The 16,266-nt window shown below is 37.4% G+C and overlaps 1 protein-coding gene across 1 annotated transcript in view; it reads left to right on the top strand.

Moving 5' to 3' along the window:
* Window positions 1-16,266, top strand: part of LOC129232451 (zinc transporter foi-like) — a 49,646-nt gene that overhangs the window by 27,880 nt on the left and 5,500 nt on the right. The window contains exons 6-8 of the mRNA XM_054866596.1: window positions 2,287-2,431; window positions 5,068-5,343; window positions 13,508-13,588. Of these exons, the coding sequence (XP_054722571.1) occupies window positions 2,287-2,431; window positions 5,068-5,343; window positions 13,508-13,588 (502 nt within the window). The remainder of the gene's footprint in view (window positions 1-2,286; window positions 2,432-5,067; window positions 5,344-13,507; window positions 13,589-16,266) is intronic.

Genomic DNA, 16,266 nt, shown 5'->3' with positions numbered 1-16,266 from the left:
ATTTTGGATCGGAGCGCGTGTTTGAGTGGTTGTCTTTCTAGCAAGTTATCGCGTTTGGTGATTTTTCACTACAAACAATTATTAGCGGCGCGTGAATTGTTTATTATACAAAAGATTATTTTTGACCAATTTTTCAAAACCCGAAACTTTGCTGTTGTAACCATAGACTAATAATAAGAGTAGACCGAGCTATGGCAACCCTTTTGCTGCTCATAAACCAAACCATGTGACTGGTGGATATCCTAGCAACAGCGGGCGTTAATCGTAGCAGACGATCAACGCCAGCACGAAATAAAATAAATAGAATTTATGGATCACGGAAGAATGATCTTTTATGGAGTCCGATTTGTAAATTTGTTATTCGAAGTTGTAAATATTTTGTTAATATAGTGAGTTTTTCGTTTAGATAGTATTGTGCATTTTCTTTAGTCAATTTCAATAACTCTCTAAGCAATAAAAGATGCAAGCGACCAAGAAGGATCGGCAAACGGTAAGATTTTTACCTACAGTTTCAATTTAAGATACCGATTAGTACATTTTTGCTTTAACGCAAAACGTTTACGCCATTTCGTTCACGCCAACGCTGACAGCTCCAAATGAAATAAAAGTTACCTAAAACTGATCAAAAACTATTACTAATGTCAAAATAATGCATAACTAAAAGAAAAACAGTTCAATCTCTGCACCTGGAAGTTTTTTTAATGAAAACACATTGTCGTAAAATACATGTCGAGTGCCAAACTGTAGATAATGCTGCCATCTAGTAACCATGCTGCCAAAGTCTTCGCCAAGCCCTTCCACCAGTCACATGATACATCTATGAACCAATTTTCTTCATCAGCAAGAATGAGAAAGCTTGGTCTACTCTTATTATTAGTCTATGGTTGTAACCCTAGCTCCGCAACAATGAGGAATCCGATCCAAAATGGCTTAACTTAAGCTGATGCGTCTGCCTGTATATATAGCGGCTCTAACTAGATGTAACCAAATAAATGCGCCATTTGGCGATTTCAATCAAATGTTTTGCTTGGACAAGAACGAATTGCCGTCGAACAGACGGCGACAGCGAATACTACTGGTGAACTTTTTCTTTATTCCAGAAAAAATCCCGAAAAGTGGCATAGGGGCCACCTTCTGGAAACATTTTTGTTTACTTTCGGTCTATCTCTTTATTGAATAGAGTCTAGTTGGAAACTTCGAGCTTATAAACTATTGCCTATGTGTCTATTTCTTCCTCGATGGTAGAAACATAGAATCTTGGTGTAAAATTTCAGAATTCCGGCGATAAGAGGGATGTAAGTGCCAAAGTTCAAAAATTAGAACCAACCAGAAATGGTAGAACCTCTTCTCTGTTTTGGGGCAAGACATACCTGTAGTTCTAGTAAACCTGGTAGGTGCAACAAGATTTAGAAAAAGTTTCCAATGAAAGCCTACCTAGAATATGAACATTAAACGCTTTTTGCTCAAAACTCAATCGTCTACTTACATCCCTTTGCTTTTCATTACCTCAATGGGGTCGTTTCCTTCAGTCAAAAGTAATACTTTTAGTCACTGAAATTGATAGAATAAGCAAAAAAAAAAAAAAAAAAAACACGGACCCAGAAAATACTTTCATTTTCCCAACAGGTATTTTTTAATTCATTTTTTTAAATGTCCGATTTTTCAAACAAGGCGTGGTCTTGATGACATCACAAATGATGCACTTTGCCGCATCTTTCTACCGTGTTTCCACGTTATGATAATCAAGAAGCGAATTAGATATTGCGCTCTACGCTTGCTATCAACTTTATCGTTGCTAATACACGTGAGTAAAGAAGCAAATTAGATATTACGTTCTGCGAGTGGCAACACTGAATGGCATTTCATCATTTGTGATGTCATCGGCAGAAGCGTAAACAATATAAGCGCACCAATTCAAGTAATTTTTTAAACACATGAAACTTAAGCAAATTATTTAAAAAATGGTCAGATCCTATGTTTTTAAGCATGCTCTTTCAGAAAAAAAATACTTTTAAAATTTTGGAAACGACCCCATTATCGCCAAGAACTAAACTAAAGGTTATAAAAATATTGGCTACATAAAATTCTGGTGAGTAATTACATTGGTTAATGCTTTTGTCGACATTCCGGCAAATTTTCTGTTCTGTTTCAAAGACGAAACTCCAGAGCTATGCTGATTTGTGTGCCAACTCTCTGTGCTCATGTAGCTCGTGGGTTACACTAAAATTTAATTCAAAAAAATCCCCCATATTTTTCCATGTTATGCAGGTGTGTAATTATTTTCAGTTGTCCAGGCATCCGAAGAACATGGTTTCGGTCAGGCAGAGAGAAGAAGACGCCAACAATGGAAACGTTGGCGAAAAATTAGCGCAACCGAAGAAAAATTCATATGACCACATTAGAGACAAAGACGAGAAGGAAACGATACAAAGTAAGTCCAACGATTGTTGTCAAAAACGTTTTGTAATGGTTGTCACAATACTTTAACAACATTTACGAAAACAAGTGTGCTACTTGGGTTGTTAGCAAAAACGTTTTCTAATGGTTATCACAAAACTTTGGGTTGTTGCCAAAACTGTTTTATAATGGTTGTCACAATACTTTAACAACATTTACGAAAACAAGTGTGCTACTTGGGTTGTTAGCAAAAACGTTTTCTAATGGTTATCACAAAACTTTGGGTTGTTGCCAAAACTGTTTTATAATGGTTGTCACAAAACTTTTACAACGTTTACGAAAATAAGTGTGCTACTTAGGTTGTGTTGGCAAAAACGCTTCATAATGGTTGTCAAAAAATGTTTACAACATTTACAGAAAGAAATGTGTTACTTGGGTTGTTGATTATACTGTTACAACGTAAATTCACTTGGGATTATCTATCACCAAAAAAAGTTCACAAACTAATTTACACATAAGTTATCAGCAATGTACAGCCTCTCGCATTTCGTCCAGCCCCCATTTGTTCACACCTGGGGCAGGACAAAAACATGTTTATGCACGTAAAAATGAATTTCAATCTTTTAGAACAGTATGATTGAGTACCTCAGGTAAAATGAAGAAAAATGGTTCACTCTTTCTGAGATAATTAAAAATTTTAAAATCTGGAAAAAAATCCAATTTTTGGGTTTAATGAGAATTTGATGATTTGAATAAGAATTTTAGACCTCAGAAATATATTTTTTTGTTATTTTGCCATCTAATGTTGTTCATTGAATTTAAAAGAAGAGGAACCAAGCGATTTTAATTCAAAAAGTTCGGAAAAAAGAGGGGAAAAAAATGTAAATTAGTGGTTTTACAGCGCAACCACCGCCCCTGAAAGGTTTAATCATTCTTTAGAATGTGACATTGCCCATGCGTTTTTCATTAATTTTTCTACATTTCCTTAACATTGCTTCCCGCGTCAACAAAATCCGTCTTTGCCACTTCAGTTCTCCAACCATCGCGCATAAAAACTTGATAATGATATCCTCACGGGCTAAGATCGAAATTAATTTGTGTTGTGTCCCAAAATGCAACACACATTGCAATGCCTCATGACCAACATCGAACTTAACAACTTGAGTTTGTGTTAAATGACATGCAATATAAAGCCAGACCTCATGCTATCGATTGCCTAGTCATTGCCTTGACCCATTATTTAAAAAAATACAATGCACATCGATGTTTCAGAGGGCCCGGATTTGTTTCACTGCCTTATAAGGTAGTCAAGAACTGGGAAATTGCCTCTGTTGGTGTGAAAGCCCAAACGACAATCTATTAGGCAATTAACAGTGATTGCAATGGCACATTTGGTTGGCGCTGCTGCTAGTGTAGAGCCAGAACTACTTAACGCCTTCGATTGTAGCTTAAGTAGCGACATGGCCGCCATCTTGCCCTGGAGCGTAGCTTTAGTAGCGACATGGCTGCCATCTTGCCCTCGATCATAGCTTAAGTAGCGACATGATCGCCATCTTGCCCTCGGTCATAGCTTAAGTAACGACATGATCGCCATCTTGCCCTCGATCGTAGCTTAAGTAGCGACATGACCGCCATCTTGCCCTCGATCGTAGCTTAAGTTGCGACATAACCTCCATCTTGGGGCTAAAACACCGCTTTATTTTTATGTCTGCTTTGATTAAGTAGCATGTTTTGATTTTTTGATTGTGGTGTTTCTTAATTGTTGATTGACAAGTAGTTAGTAAAAATCCACAATCAAGAAGGTAAACGCGCTGCTTCATCATTAGCAATCACAGGAAGAAAGTAGTGTTTAGCCCAAAGATGGCGGTCGTGTTGCTACTTAAACTACAATTTAGGGACTAATTACTGAGCGCGAACAGTTTTGCACAACTTTTGCCGTAGATATAAACATGGTTCGCCGATATATATCATGATGTATATCACGATATCTATCCGATATTTCTTTTGAAAATATCATGATATTTTGATATTTTCGATATTTATTTTTTTTAAACTACGGTATTTTCAATATAAAAATTATATTAATCATAGTGATATTGTTCATTTATTATTAAAAATAACCAAAAAGTTATGCACTATATTTTTATGGTGTATTAATACATCATTAATACAGCAAAGTAAAATAATATTCTTTTTTTATTTTATATTCCTTATTATTATTAGTAATGTAACAATTGTAAATCATATTAAAAGTGCCTAGTTAAATTAATATTAAACATTGCTCAGGAAAAAAGTGGAAATGGCTTTTGACTGTGCACCGACGCATTCATATTTTTTATTTCTGAATCATATTACTGTGTAAAAGTAACTAAGAGAAGAAAAATGAATGAAACAGCTAATGCTAAATTATCTTTATCAAAATTGACAAAAATGTAAAATGAAATATTAGATATAAATATTGAGAGACACCTTAATTTTAAGTCTATATATTGAAGAAAAATTTAAGAAAATAAAGAGTGATTTGAGGATGCTTTTACTATTTTGAAGTCTTTTGTTTGTGCTGATTGAAAATATCTGATATATATCAAAATATCTGATATTTTCGAAAATATCATGATATTTTCGAACCCTGGACATAAATCAGGTTGTTGTTCTTTTGTTTCTTCGCAGTGTTACAAACTGAGGGCGCTTCTTCAGAGATATGCAGAGGAGGGTCGACGCAGTCGGTCCACGAGGTGGGTTTCCACGGAAGGTCGAGCTTCAGCCTCGAGCCGGAAGGTGGCGCTGTGTACCGCGGCCCCGAGTCCGACAGCTCTGTCATCGTGTCCGAGCACCATGGCCACGGGCACGGTCACAGTCACGAGGTGCCGCAGTCGGTGACCGCCGTGGCCTACATGGTCATCATGGGGGATGGCCTGCACAACTTCTGCGATGGATTGGCGATCGGTAAGTAGATTCCATAGACTAATAATAAGAGTAGACCGAGCTATGGCAACCCTTTTGCTGCTTACAAACCAAACCATGTGACTGGTGGATATCCTAGCAACAGCGGGCGTTGATCGTAGCAGACGATCAACGACCGCGAGAAATTGAATAAATAGAATTGATGGAACACGGAAGAATGATCTTTTATGGAGTTTGATTTGTAAATTTGTTATTCTAAGTTGTAAATATTTTGTTAATATAGTGAGTTTTTCGTTTAGATAGCATTGTGCATTTTCTTTAGTCAATTTCAATAACTCTCTAAGCAATTAAAGATGCAAGCGCCCAAAAAGAATCGGCAAATGGTAAGATTTTTACCTACAGTTTCAATTCAAGATACTGATTAGTATATTTTTGCGTTAACGCAAAACGTTTACGTCATTACGTTCACTCCAACGCTGACGTAGCAGTTGCAAATGAAATAAAAGTTACTGAAAACTGTGATCAAAAACTAATTACTAATCTCAAAATAATGCCTAACTAAAAGAAAAACAATTCAATCTCTGCACCTGGAAAAAAAATTTATAATGAAAACACATTACATCTTAAAATACCTGTCGAGTGCCAAACAATAGATAATGTTGCCATCTAGCAACCATGCTGCCAAAGTTTTCGCCAAGCCTTCCACCAGTCACATGATGTATCCATGAACCAATTTTTTCATCAGCAAGTTTGGGGAAGCTCGGTCTACTCTTATTATTAGTCTATTGTAGATTCAGTCACCGAGGGCATTCGGGAACGAAAGAGCCAGTCATCATGAGTAAATATTGCTTGATATAGATTACTTGACTCAAGCCATTTGCACGAATAAGACATTTCTACCTATGTATCTGCCTTTTATTCTCGGAATTTTGAACCCTGACTTGTATGTGGTACAGTAAAATCCCTCTAATACAGACACTAACGGGACAAATATTTTTGTCCGCAATATTGAGGTGTCCGCTGGACAGGGGTTTAACAATGTTATTTGCATTGGAACTGGGGAATTAAAAATTGTCCGCATAAGAAGGGTGTCTATTAGGAGGGGTTTTACTGTATATTTAAACGGCCGGAAGCATTATGTATCATAAATATAATGAATGCTAACTTTCTAAAAACTTCCTTGTATTTAAAAATAACGTTACAAATTTTGTGAACAGTAATTATTTTTATGCTTAAGTTGTAGTAATCTGGGGGATATTTCGATAATTGGGAATCTGGCGTGGTCGTCTCATTATTGGCGTAAATAATTTTATTTTGGCAACCTTGCTGATTTTTGAGGTAATCCTATGTGAATAGACGTTTCCGTTCTCTTTGCTTAGATTTGCTGCGAAAAATACCTCTCGTGCAGCAGGGCTGCGGAGTCGGAAGGAAAATGGCCGACTCCGACCCCGACTCCGACTCCTGGATTTTGAAGCGCCCGACTCCGACTCCAACTCCGACTCCGACTCCGGATGTTTTTGATTTTTTTAATTGTATTTTTTCAACTCCCTCTCTCCCTTCAGGGGAAGGGGGAAAACCTCTAAACAGAGATTGAAATATTGATTCCTTTTCATGAAAATTTCGCATTTTGTTTATTGTAAACCCAAGACGCATACAACGTTAGAAATTCAATTTAAAAATCAAATTTTCCAGCAGTTACGAGTTAAGAAGTGAGATGACTTAAAAATCCCTTTTAAAAAATTTGAAAAGGATTATCTGCAATTTGCCCCCCTTTAATGTTTAACAAATAAATATTGATCAAATCGTGTGCTTTCAATTTTTGAAAGCTGTAACTTGAGAGAAAAAAAGCTTTTTTTTTTCTAAATCCAAGTTCTTGAGAGGGGGTGGTTTTCCCTGGGTGACACCCATCAGGTAGATGACACCCAAAGTTAATTTTAGAGTTTATAAATACTTTAATTATGAAAATTTTCGCGAATATATTTTAAATTATATTTCATCAATCAAATTTCAACGAAAATAGGACACATATACATCAGGAGCTAATTTTACACAAAATGCGGCCGGTATACAAATTTATACGAATAGCTTTTACTATACCTATATTTCTTCTTCGCTAAATTTTTAATTTAAATTTTATTGTCTGCTTTAGAATTAACCTTAATATTAAGATTTTAAGATTAGCTGCAATCATTGAGTGTTGCAATCAAGAAATCATTTACACTTATTTTGTTCTATACTTTTTAGTGAGAACCAAGCTTATAGAAATAGTCTTAATAAAGAAAAAAACATTAGATTATTTTTCATCGGATCTTTTGGATTCGTGCTTTCGCGCCAGAACGTTTTTGAATTTGTCGATCACCCTTAAACGTTTCAACCTTAGCTACGGGCCTCGACTTATTAATTTGTTACGTTTCTTTCGCTATTTTACAACTGAGATCGAACAAAACACTATATTTCTATTTTTATTTGAAAGTGATTACTTGAAAATGTTAGGCAACAAAACCGTTTGCTGACAGTCGCTATTAGTTAAGTTAAAAAGCAAGCAAACTAGAGGACGGCTACAGTAAGTTCGGTAAGCATTCAGGCTAGCTGATTGCCATAATGGCAGTTATTTTCTCATTAGTATCTTTTTATACATGTAATTGAACCAATTGGTAGTCAGTTTTTAAAAAATGCAAGGAGAGTCAGTGAAAAGGAAAGAAAAAAAGAAACCCGGAGTCGGAGTCGGAGTCGGCAAGTTTTCTAACAACTCCGACTCCGACTCCTTTACCCCAAAATCAGTCCGACTCCGACTCCGACTCCACAGCCCTGCTGCAGGAGCTGAAGCCAAAAATAAACGGCAATGAAGAAAGATCGCCAGATTCCCAATTATCGAAATATCTCCATAATCTGGGTAAATTTGGCGTTTGTTCCATTAATGTTCGCTCAAACTTACCTTAAGACTTGAAACTTTGCCTATATGTTGACTTAGCATGTCATGCACCATTTAACATTGGGTGAATAAGTTCATGGCGAGAAATTTCGGAGATATCGCCAAGTCAGCGTCATTTTTTGAGCAAAATTTTGCAAGAAATCGCACACTGTCGCCAAGCTTGGCGACATTTCGAACCTTACATGTAAATAGTATCTCTAACTCATAAATGGATGCCTCACTATCCAAATCGATTAATTCCATAAAACAAAAAAGTCAAGAAAAGTTATGAAGAAGTGTTATCCATAGTAGTGAATAGGTCCTCGCGTTACATTTTCTGCCATCACATAGTCAGAAATGTACTCAACCAAAAGTTAAATATAAAATTCACATGTTATGCATTGATTGAGCACTATTAAAGCAGAAATGGGGATTTTTTTAAAAAGTGGAGGTAATCGATTTGGCAATTGAGGCATCCAAATGTAATTTAATGGACAACCCCTTATCTAGAGAGTGTAGTAGAATATTTTTTCATAGAAAATACAGTAAAACTTGTGAAGTTGACCACCCTTGTAAGTTGACCACCTGTCTAAGTTGACCACTTTTTTCAGGCACGGAATTAGCCCTTATCATATATAAATCGTCCTCTGTAAGTTGACCACCTGTTTAAGTTGACCACTTTTTTCAGGCACGGAATTAGCCCTTATCATATATAAATCGTCCTCTGTAAGTTGACCACCTGTCTAAGTTGACCACTTTTTTCAGGCACGGAATTAGCCCTTATCATATATAAATCGTCCTCTGTAAGTTGACCACCTGTCTAAGTTGACCACTTTTTTCAGGCACGGAATTAGCCCTTATCATATATAAATCGTCCTCTGTAAGTTGACCACCTGTCTAAGTTGACCACTTTTTTCAGGCACGGAATTAGCCCTTATCATATATAAATCGTCCTCTGTAAGTTGACCACCTGTCTAAGTTGACCACTTTTTTCAGGCACGGAATTAGCCCTTATCATATATAAATCGTCCTCTGTAAGTTGACCACCTGTCTAAGTTGACCACTTTTTTCAGGCACGGAATTAGCCCTTATCATATATAAATCGTCCTCTGTAAGTTGACCACCTGTTTAAGTTGACCTCTAAAGTAGTGCACCGCAAGTGGTGAACTTACACAGGTTTCACTGTACTAGAAAGTACAGTTTGACCGCGGATTGCATGGAACTGCAAACGTCCAGTTGAGGCGATTCTATCTGAATGAGGGGGAAAAGTAAAAATTTGATGCGCGTGTTCCATAGACTAATAATAAGAGTAGACCGAGCTTTCCCAGACTTGCTGATGAAAAAATGGGTTCATGGATACATCATGTGACTGGTGGGAGGCTTGGCGAAAACTTTGGCGGCATGGTCGCTAGATGGCAGGATTATCTAAAGTTCGGCACTCGACATGTATTTTAAGACGTAATGTGTTTTTATTATATATATTTTTTCCAAGTGCAGAGATTAAACTGTTTTTCTTTTAGTTATGCATTATTTTGACGTTAGTAATTAGTTTTTGATCACAGTTTTCAGTAACTTTTATTTCATTCGGAACTGCTACGTCAGCGTTGGTGTGAACGGAATGGCGTAAACGTTTTGCGTTGACGCAAAAATGTACTAATCGGTATCTTAAATTGAAATTGTAGGTGAAAATCTTACCGTTTGCCGATTCTTTTTGGGCGCTTGCATCTTTAATTGCTTAGAGAGTTATTTAAATTGAATAAAGAAAATGCACAGTACTATCTAAACGAAAAACTCACTATATTAACAAAATATTTACAACTTAGAATAACAAATTTACAAATCGGACTCCATAAAAGATCATTCTTCCGTGTTCCATCAATTCTATTTATTTTAATTCTCATTTATTTTATTTCTCGTAGCAGACGATCAACGTCCACTGTTGCTAGGATATCCACCAGTCACATGGTTTGGTTTATGAGCAGCAAAAGGGTTGCCATAGCTCGGTCTACTCTTATTATTAGTCTATGGCGTGTTCCACTTATTTGAATGAGGCTCTGCTTAATTTAGAGGCTGACATGCCTGAAAACTAATAGATGCGTCCATTTCTCCCTGTAAACTTTGTTTACCTATCCATACAATCACATGAATGGAAAATTCTTGCGAATTTATTCATCACCATATAAGGGGAAGAAATCAAAGCCAGTCTCGATTTTCATGGTGTTGTGAATGTGTTAGCCTTGTATGCTGTAAGAGCTGTGATTTTTTATTGGGAAGACTTCGATAATTGGGAATCTGGCGATCTTTCTTCATTGGCGTCAATTTTTGGCTCCAATGCCTGCGCAAGAGGTATTTTTCGCTGAAAATCTAAACAAAGAGAACGGAAACATCTATTCACATAGGGTTACTATAAATCAGCAGGGTTACCGAAATAAAATTATTTACACCAAAAATGAGACTTCCGCGCGAGATTCCCAATTATCAAGGTATCCTCATTTTTATCTGATTGTTTTGCGTATTTTGAAAGTACAAAACATTTTTTTAGGAAATTTATGTATAAGGGTAACTTATAGCCGAATATATGCTAAGGGATTGAGCAAGATACAGATAGATCAAAATATTTTTTATGCCGTAGCAAAATTAATTTTAATAAATTTGGAAAAAATGATCAGCAAATGGCACAATAGGGGGAATTGCTTTAACCCGTTCGCACCCAGCGTCACGCGGACGCTACGCAACGATTCCTCTCCTATCAGCCCAGCGTCACTTATCCGCTACGCACTCTGATCGACGCTGTAGTCCCAGCGTCACGTATATGCTTTCTCGAAATGGAACGATTGAATTGAATATTTAAATGATACTAGATGGCGCTAAATGGCTATAACTTTGATCATATTCGAGTCACATTGTATTTGACCTTCATGTACACGCTTTAGTTTCTTATTTGGGCCTCTCAATGGGATAGATTTTTTTTTATGTAAACAACAGTGAATCACTGCTCTGCGCATATGATTTATGAGGTCTCAATTGCTCTTGCTTATATCTTTGCTTCTCTTTTTTTACGAGTAATTGAAAGAGATATACATCTAGCTGAATAAATTATGGGGGAGGGAAGGAAGGTTAAAATATTTTTGCGTATGTGTTCCAGACTTTTGGGATTCCCCGTTCAATGAGAGTACAGGAATGAGTTCAAGAGGCCTGAAGTTTATGATTATTTTTGAATCCTTTCTGATATTGTTCTTCTGTATTTATTCTTTTTCATTTGGGGATGGGAAACTGCAATAAAAATGATTAGCGAAGTGAGTGAAAGGGAATGTTTTCGAGTGAATTATGAAGCAGTTTTGAAACTTGTCGCGTGGGAAATATAACTAGTTTAAATTCGTTGACCTAAGTTGTTTTAATCAAAATTACATAAGGAACATATTTTTTTGCTACATTTCCTTTTCTTTGATTCCACACTCACGATGTCAAACTCTAACTTTGTTTTTGTGCACATATCATTTAATTTTGTGCACATGGTTAAAGTTTTAGAATTCTACTTATTTCGTTCCTTCTAATAATGTAATAGTCTTTATATTAGTAATTAGTGATCAGTAGTACATTGTTTAAACAAAATTAAAATTTCAAGCCATTATTTTGAGATGCTGATTTTATATGAATATTTTTGTTCAGTTAGGCTTAACTGCTGTAAATGCTCGGGCCGATGGCGGCGTTCCATTTCAGAACGTTCGGTCCCGTAGCTGCGCTTCGTTTTCCGAGCACTGGTCCTCAAGGGGTTAAAAGATGAGCCAGAGAGTCGCCTTTTGATGAAGGCCATCATAACTGCTACAAAGGGATCTAAGTAAAGTTTATGGGCTTACAATTTGAACTTACAATGGATTCCATCCATAGACTAATAATAAGAGTAGACCGAGCTATGGCAACCCTTTTGCTGCTCATAAACCAAACCATGTGACTGGTGGATATCCTAGCAACAGTGGGCGTTGATCGTAGCAGACGATCAACGCCAGCGCGAAATAAAATAAATAGAATTGATGGAACACGGAAGAATGATCTTTTATGGAGTCCGATTTGTAAATTTGTTATTCTAAGTTGTAAATATTTTGTTAATATAGTGAGTTTTTCGTTTAGATAGTATTGTGCATTTTCTTTAGTCAATTTCAATAACTCTCTAAGCAATAAAAGATGCAAGCGACCAAGAAGAATCAGCAAACGGTAAGATGTTTACCTACAGTTTCAATTTAAGATACCGATTAGTACATTTTTGCGTTAACGCTAAACGTTTACGCCATTACGTTCACGCCAACGCTCACGTAGCAGTTCCAAATGAAATAAAAGTTACTGAAAACTGATCAAAAACTATTACTAATGTCAAAATAATGCATAACTAAAAGAAAAACAGTTCAATCTCTGCACCTGGAAGTTTTTTTTTAATGAAAACACATTGTCTTAAAATACATGTCGAGTGCCAAACTATAGATAATGCTGCCATCTAGCAACCATGCTGCCAAAGTCTTCGCCGAGCCCTTCCACTAGTCACATGATACATCTATGAACCAATTTTCTTTATCAGCAAGAATGAGAAAGCTCGGTCTACTCTTATTATTAGTCTATGATTCCATCCCATGTGAATTTGAGATATAACGATATTGCAGATGGACTGGCGAAAGAGGGCTCTACTATGACTCAGAATAGTGGGGATCCTCTGACGTACCTTGAACTATACTCCAGATGTAAGGCTACTATAAACAGCTCTTGGAGATGTCCTCCTGAGCATCCATGGTATTTTTGCGAGGGTCCTGGTGCTTACCTTGGATTTGAGGGTGACAGGAGGGATCAAACTGCTATGACTCGCCTGAGCACAGGTCATCTAAAAACTCTCAGATTTTCCCATGGTAATAGGACTTTCCCAGTTTGCACCAAATGTCACACTGAAGAGGCCACCGCATAACATCTGATTTTTTGTGCTGGTTTGGTACGCGAGGAGCTACTGAAGAGACCTGCTTCTGCCTTGAAGTTGATTAAAGCGAACAACCTCATGGATCTGATCTGATTCAGGACAGAGAGATAAGAAAGAAGAAGGAGAAGACAATTTGAAAATATTTTTTCATGTTGGCACATTTTAATATTAGCAGGTCTCGTAAAAGCTATGACCGATATTATCCAATAACAGCCCATGGTTGGTTTAACAATCCCAAAAACGATCTATGTGCTCAATTAAATTTCAGCTTAATCATTAAAACGTTGAACGTTCTTCAGGCTGGAATATTTCCATGTTTTTATCCCTCTTTTTTCTAGGAGCTGCATTTGCATCTGGCAATGCTGACGGACTCAGTACCACCTTAGCTGTGTTCTGCCATGAACTTCCGCATGAACTAGGTAATGTTAGTTCTTGTTTTGAGTGGCATGAATGAAAGGTCGTAAGGAATGCATGAATGGTCACCAAACTATGCGCATGTGTGTGTTTCAGGACTTGGTTTCTACCAAAAGAAGAGGGGAGGACCCCATTAGTTTTCCACAACCCCTTTTAATAGGTTTGCCAGATTTCTGAAATGTTCAACCGGGACACCGGAATGTCCCCCCCCCCCTCCCAACGTCGCTAGTATTCAAAAGCGTGTACACCTGTAGCTAAGGCAATTTATTCTCAATGCTATGAATAAATGGTTACTAAATGTGAACCTAAAACAGGGTTAATAAAAAATGACATAAGTAGATAAAATTTGCACACTTCACTTCTTAGATGAAAAAAAAGTTTTTTAATAGAAAAAAAAAACACTTTGAATGATGAATAAAAAGGTGAACAATATTTAAATATACTTTTTATTTTATAAGACTTTTTTTATGGGGGGGGGGGGGAGGTATTTATCTTGCTGTAAAAATTCTCATCAGTTAATCTGGTGTTAATTTGAAAACTAATATTACAAATGATAAAGTTATTATCCTAAATAATCTTTTACAATTTATTATTTTTAGACCTTTTTGGTCATTTGTAATCAAATTTATCTTCTTCCGGGACTTGAATTAAACCGATTGGGACACTGGGATTTCGTCTGAAAACCGGGACTGTCTGGGTCAAACCGGGACGTCTGGCAAGCCTACCTTTTAAGCTTGTAAACATCCTGAATTCTATATTATGAAAGAATTCCGGGCTGTTGTGCCGTGGTCTGAGTGTATATTCTCCAAACGTTTCGGCTGCATCTGCGGCAACCATCCTCAGTGGTTCCGAGTTCGTAACTTCCAGGGAAGAGACTTCTTGGCAACTGATGCAAGTGTCGAAGTGCTGTCAACATTTATATGGCATGGGTCCTCTTGGTTCTGGACTGGGATTGGCTGGTGAACGTCTGTCTTCATCGCGTCCTGATTGGAGCTTAGGCTCTCCTTTTCCTGCTCGGGGATTGGCTGCTGGGCATTCAGCTGAAGGTCCGTCCTTGTTTCTGATTGGCTGGAGGTTCTTGTTGTTTTGATCCTTTTCAGTATGGGATGCCAGAGCTTGTTTATCTTTATTCCTTCTTCTTTTTTGTTGAAATTATTTGGATGTTTGAATATCTCGATGGCTTCTCTGTTCAATCTCGCATAATAATGGCAAGTCCTTGAAAGTATTTTTGTCTCTTTGAATTTGATGTCATGGTTCCACTCACTAAAAGTGTGTTCTGCGACTGCTGACTTCTGAGTGTGGCCTAGTCGGCAATTTCTTTGACGTTCTTTGATTCTAGTGTTGACGCTTCTCTTAGTAGTTCCAATATAGGTAGATCCGCAGGAACAGGGAATCTTGTAAACACCTGCGGCGGACAAGGGATCTCTTGCATCTTTCACAGATCGTAATAAGTCGCTGGTTCGGTGGGTGGGTTTGAAAACAATCTTGATATTGTGGCGTCGCAGAAGTCTTTCGATTCTATCGGTGACGTCCTCAACGTAGGGGAGGTAGGCTGTGGACTTGATCGGATCTTCTTTAAGTGGCTGTTTTTTTATTTTGGGGTGGAAGGCTCTTTTGATCTCTTGCTTTGAAAAACCGTTGGCTTGGAAAACATTTGTGAGGTGGGAAATTTCATGCTCGATAGCAGTCGGTTCGCAGCCAAGAAGTCTCTTCCCTGGAAGTTACGAACTCGGAACCACTGAGGATGGTTGCCGCAGATGCAGCCGAAACGTTTGGAGAATATACACTCAGACCACGGCACAACAGCCCGGAATCCTTTCATAATATTGACACCGGCCGTGAAAGCCTTCACTCTTACATCCTGAATTTTGCTTAAAATTTAAAAATTTGAATTGAAAAGCAGCTTCCTTATGCTCCTATGCAAATTAAGCCCATGCATGTGTCTGCATTGGCAGCTCATACGGGGTGGGAGGAGGGGGGACGGACCGTCCCTCACTTTTAAGCCCCTTTTTATTAACAATCGATTAAAAAATTATGAAATGGGTTGGTTCACGTTGTTAAAGAAGAAAGAACTGACTTAATGAATGTGGGTTTTATATTTTTCTCAAGTTATTATTTCATAAAAAGTAAAATTGAGCTTTAAATTGGAAGAAACAAGTCCATTGGGGCCATTCATCCCTATTTTTGAGATCGTGTTCCTAATTCTTCATTAATCCCTAGTCAGTTTATCAAAAAAACGTCCAACTTCAATTCATAAAAAAAGTCGGCTGCATTGCAGGGGCACTGCTCACCTAACCTGCCCCCCCCTGCACCTTCTTTTACCTCCCCGCTTTTTTGACCCACCAGCCGCATGTGTGTCTGTGTATTTTCAACCATGTAGTTAAGCGATATTTTAATGAGCAAACCACAGTAAAATCTATTTGTCGATTGGGTTTATTGGCATAAGCGCTTAACTATAGTGGCTTAACGTGGAAGGTTTGACGTACTGGATGTTTCGCACATAGAAAAATTGACTTAGCGGATGAGCACCAGATGGCAGCATGATGTCAAGCAGAATCATGCCTGTTTTTTTTCTTTGCTAGCAAAAACACATTGCGAAGGAAGTATAATGTTGTACAGTGAAACCTGTGTATAACAATACTGTCTATAACAATAAACCTGTCTATAACGATATTTTCCTTGG

The sequence above is a fragment of the Uloborus diversus genome, unplaced genomic scaffold (genome assembly GCF_026930045.1).
Source record: "Uloborus diversus isolate 005 unplaced genomic scaffold, Udiv.v.3.1 scaffold_12, whole genome shotgun sequence".
NCBI classification, from domain to species: Eukaryota; Metazoa; Arthropoda; class Arachnida; order Araneae; family Uloboridae; genus Uloborus; species Uloborus diversus.
This window is presented reverse-complemented; position numbering and strand designations above follow the sequence as displayed.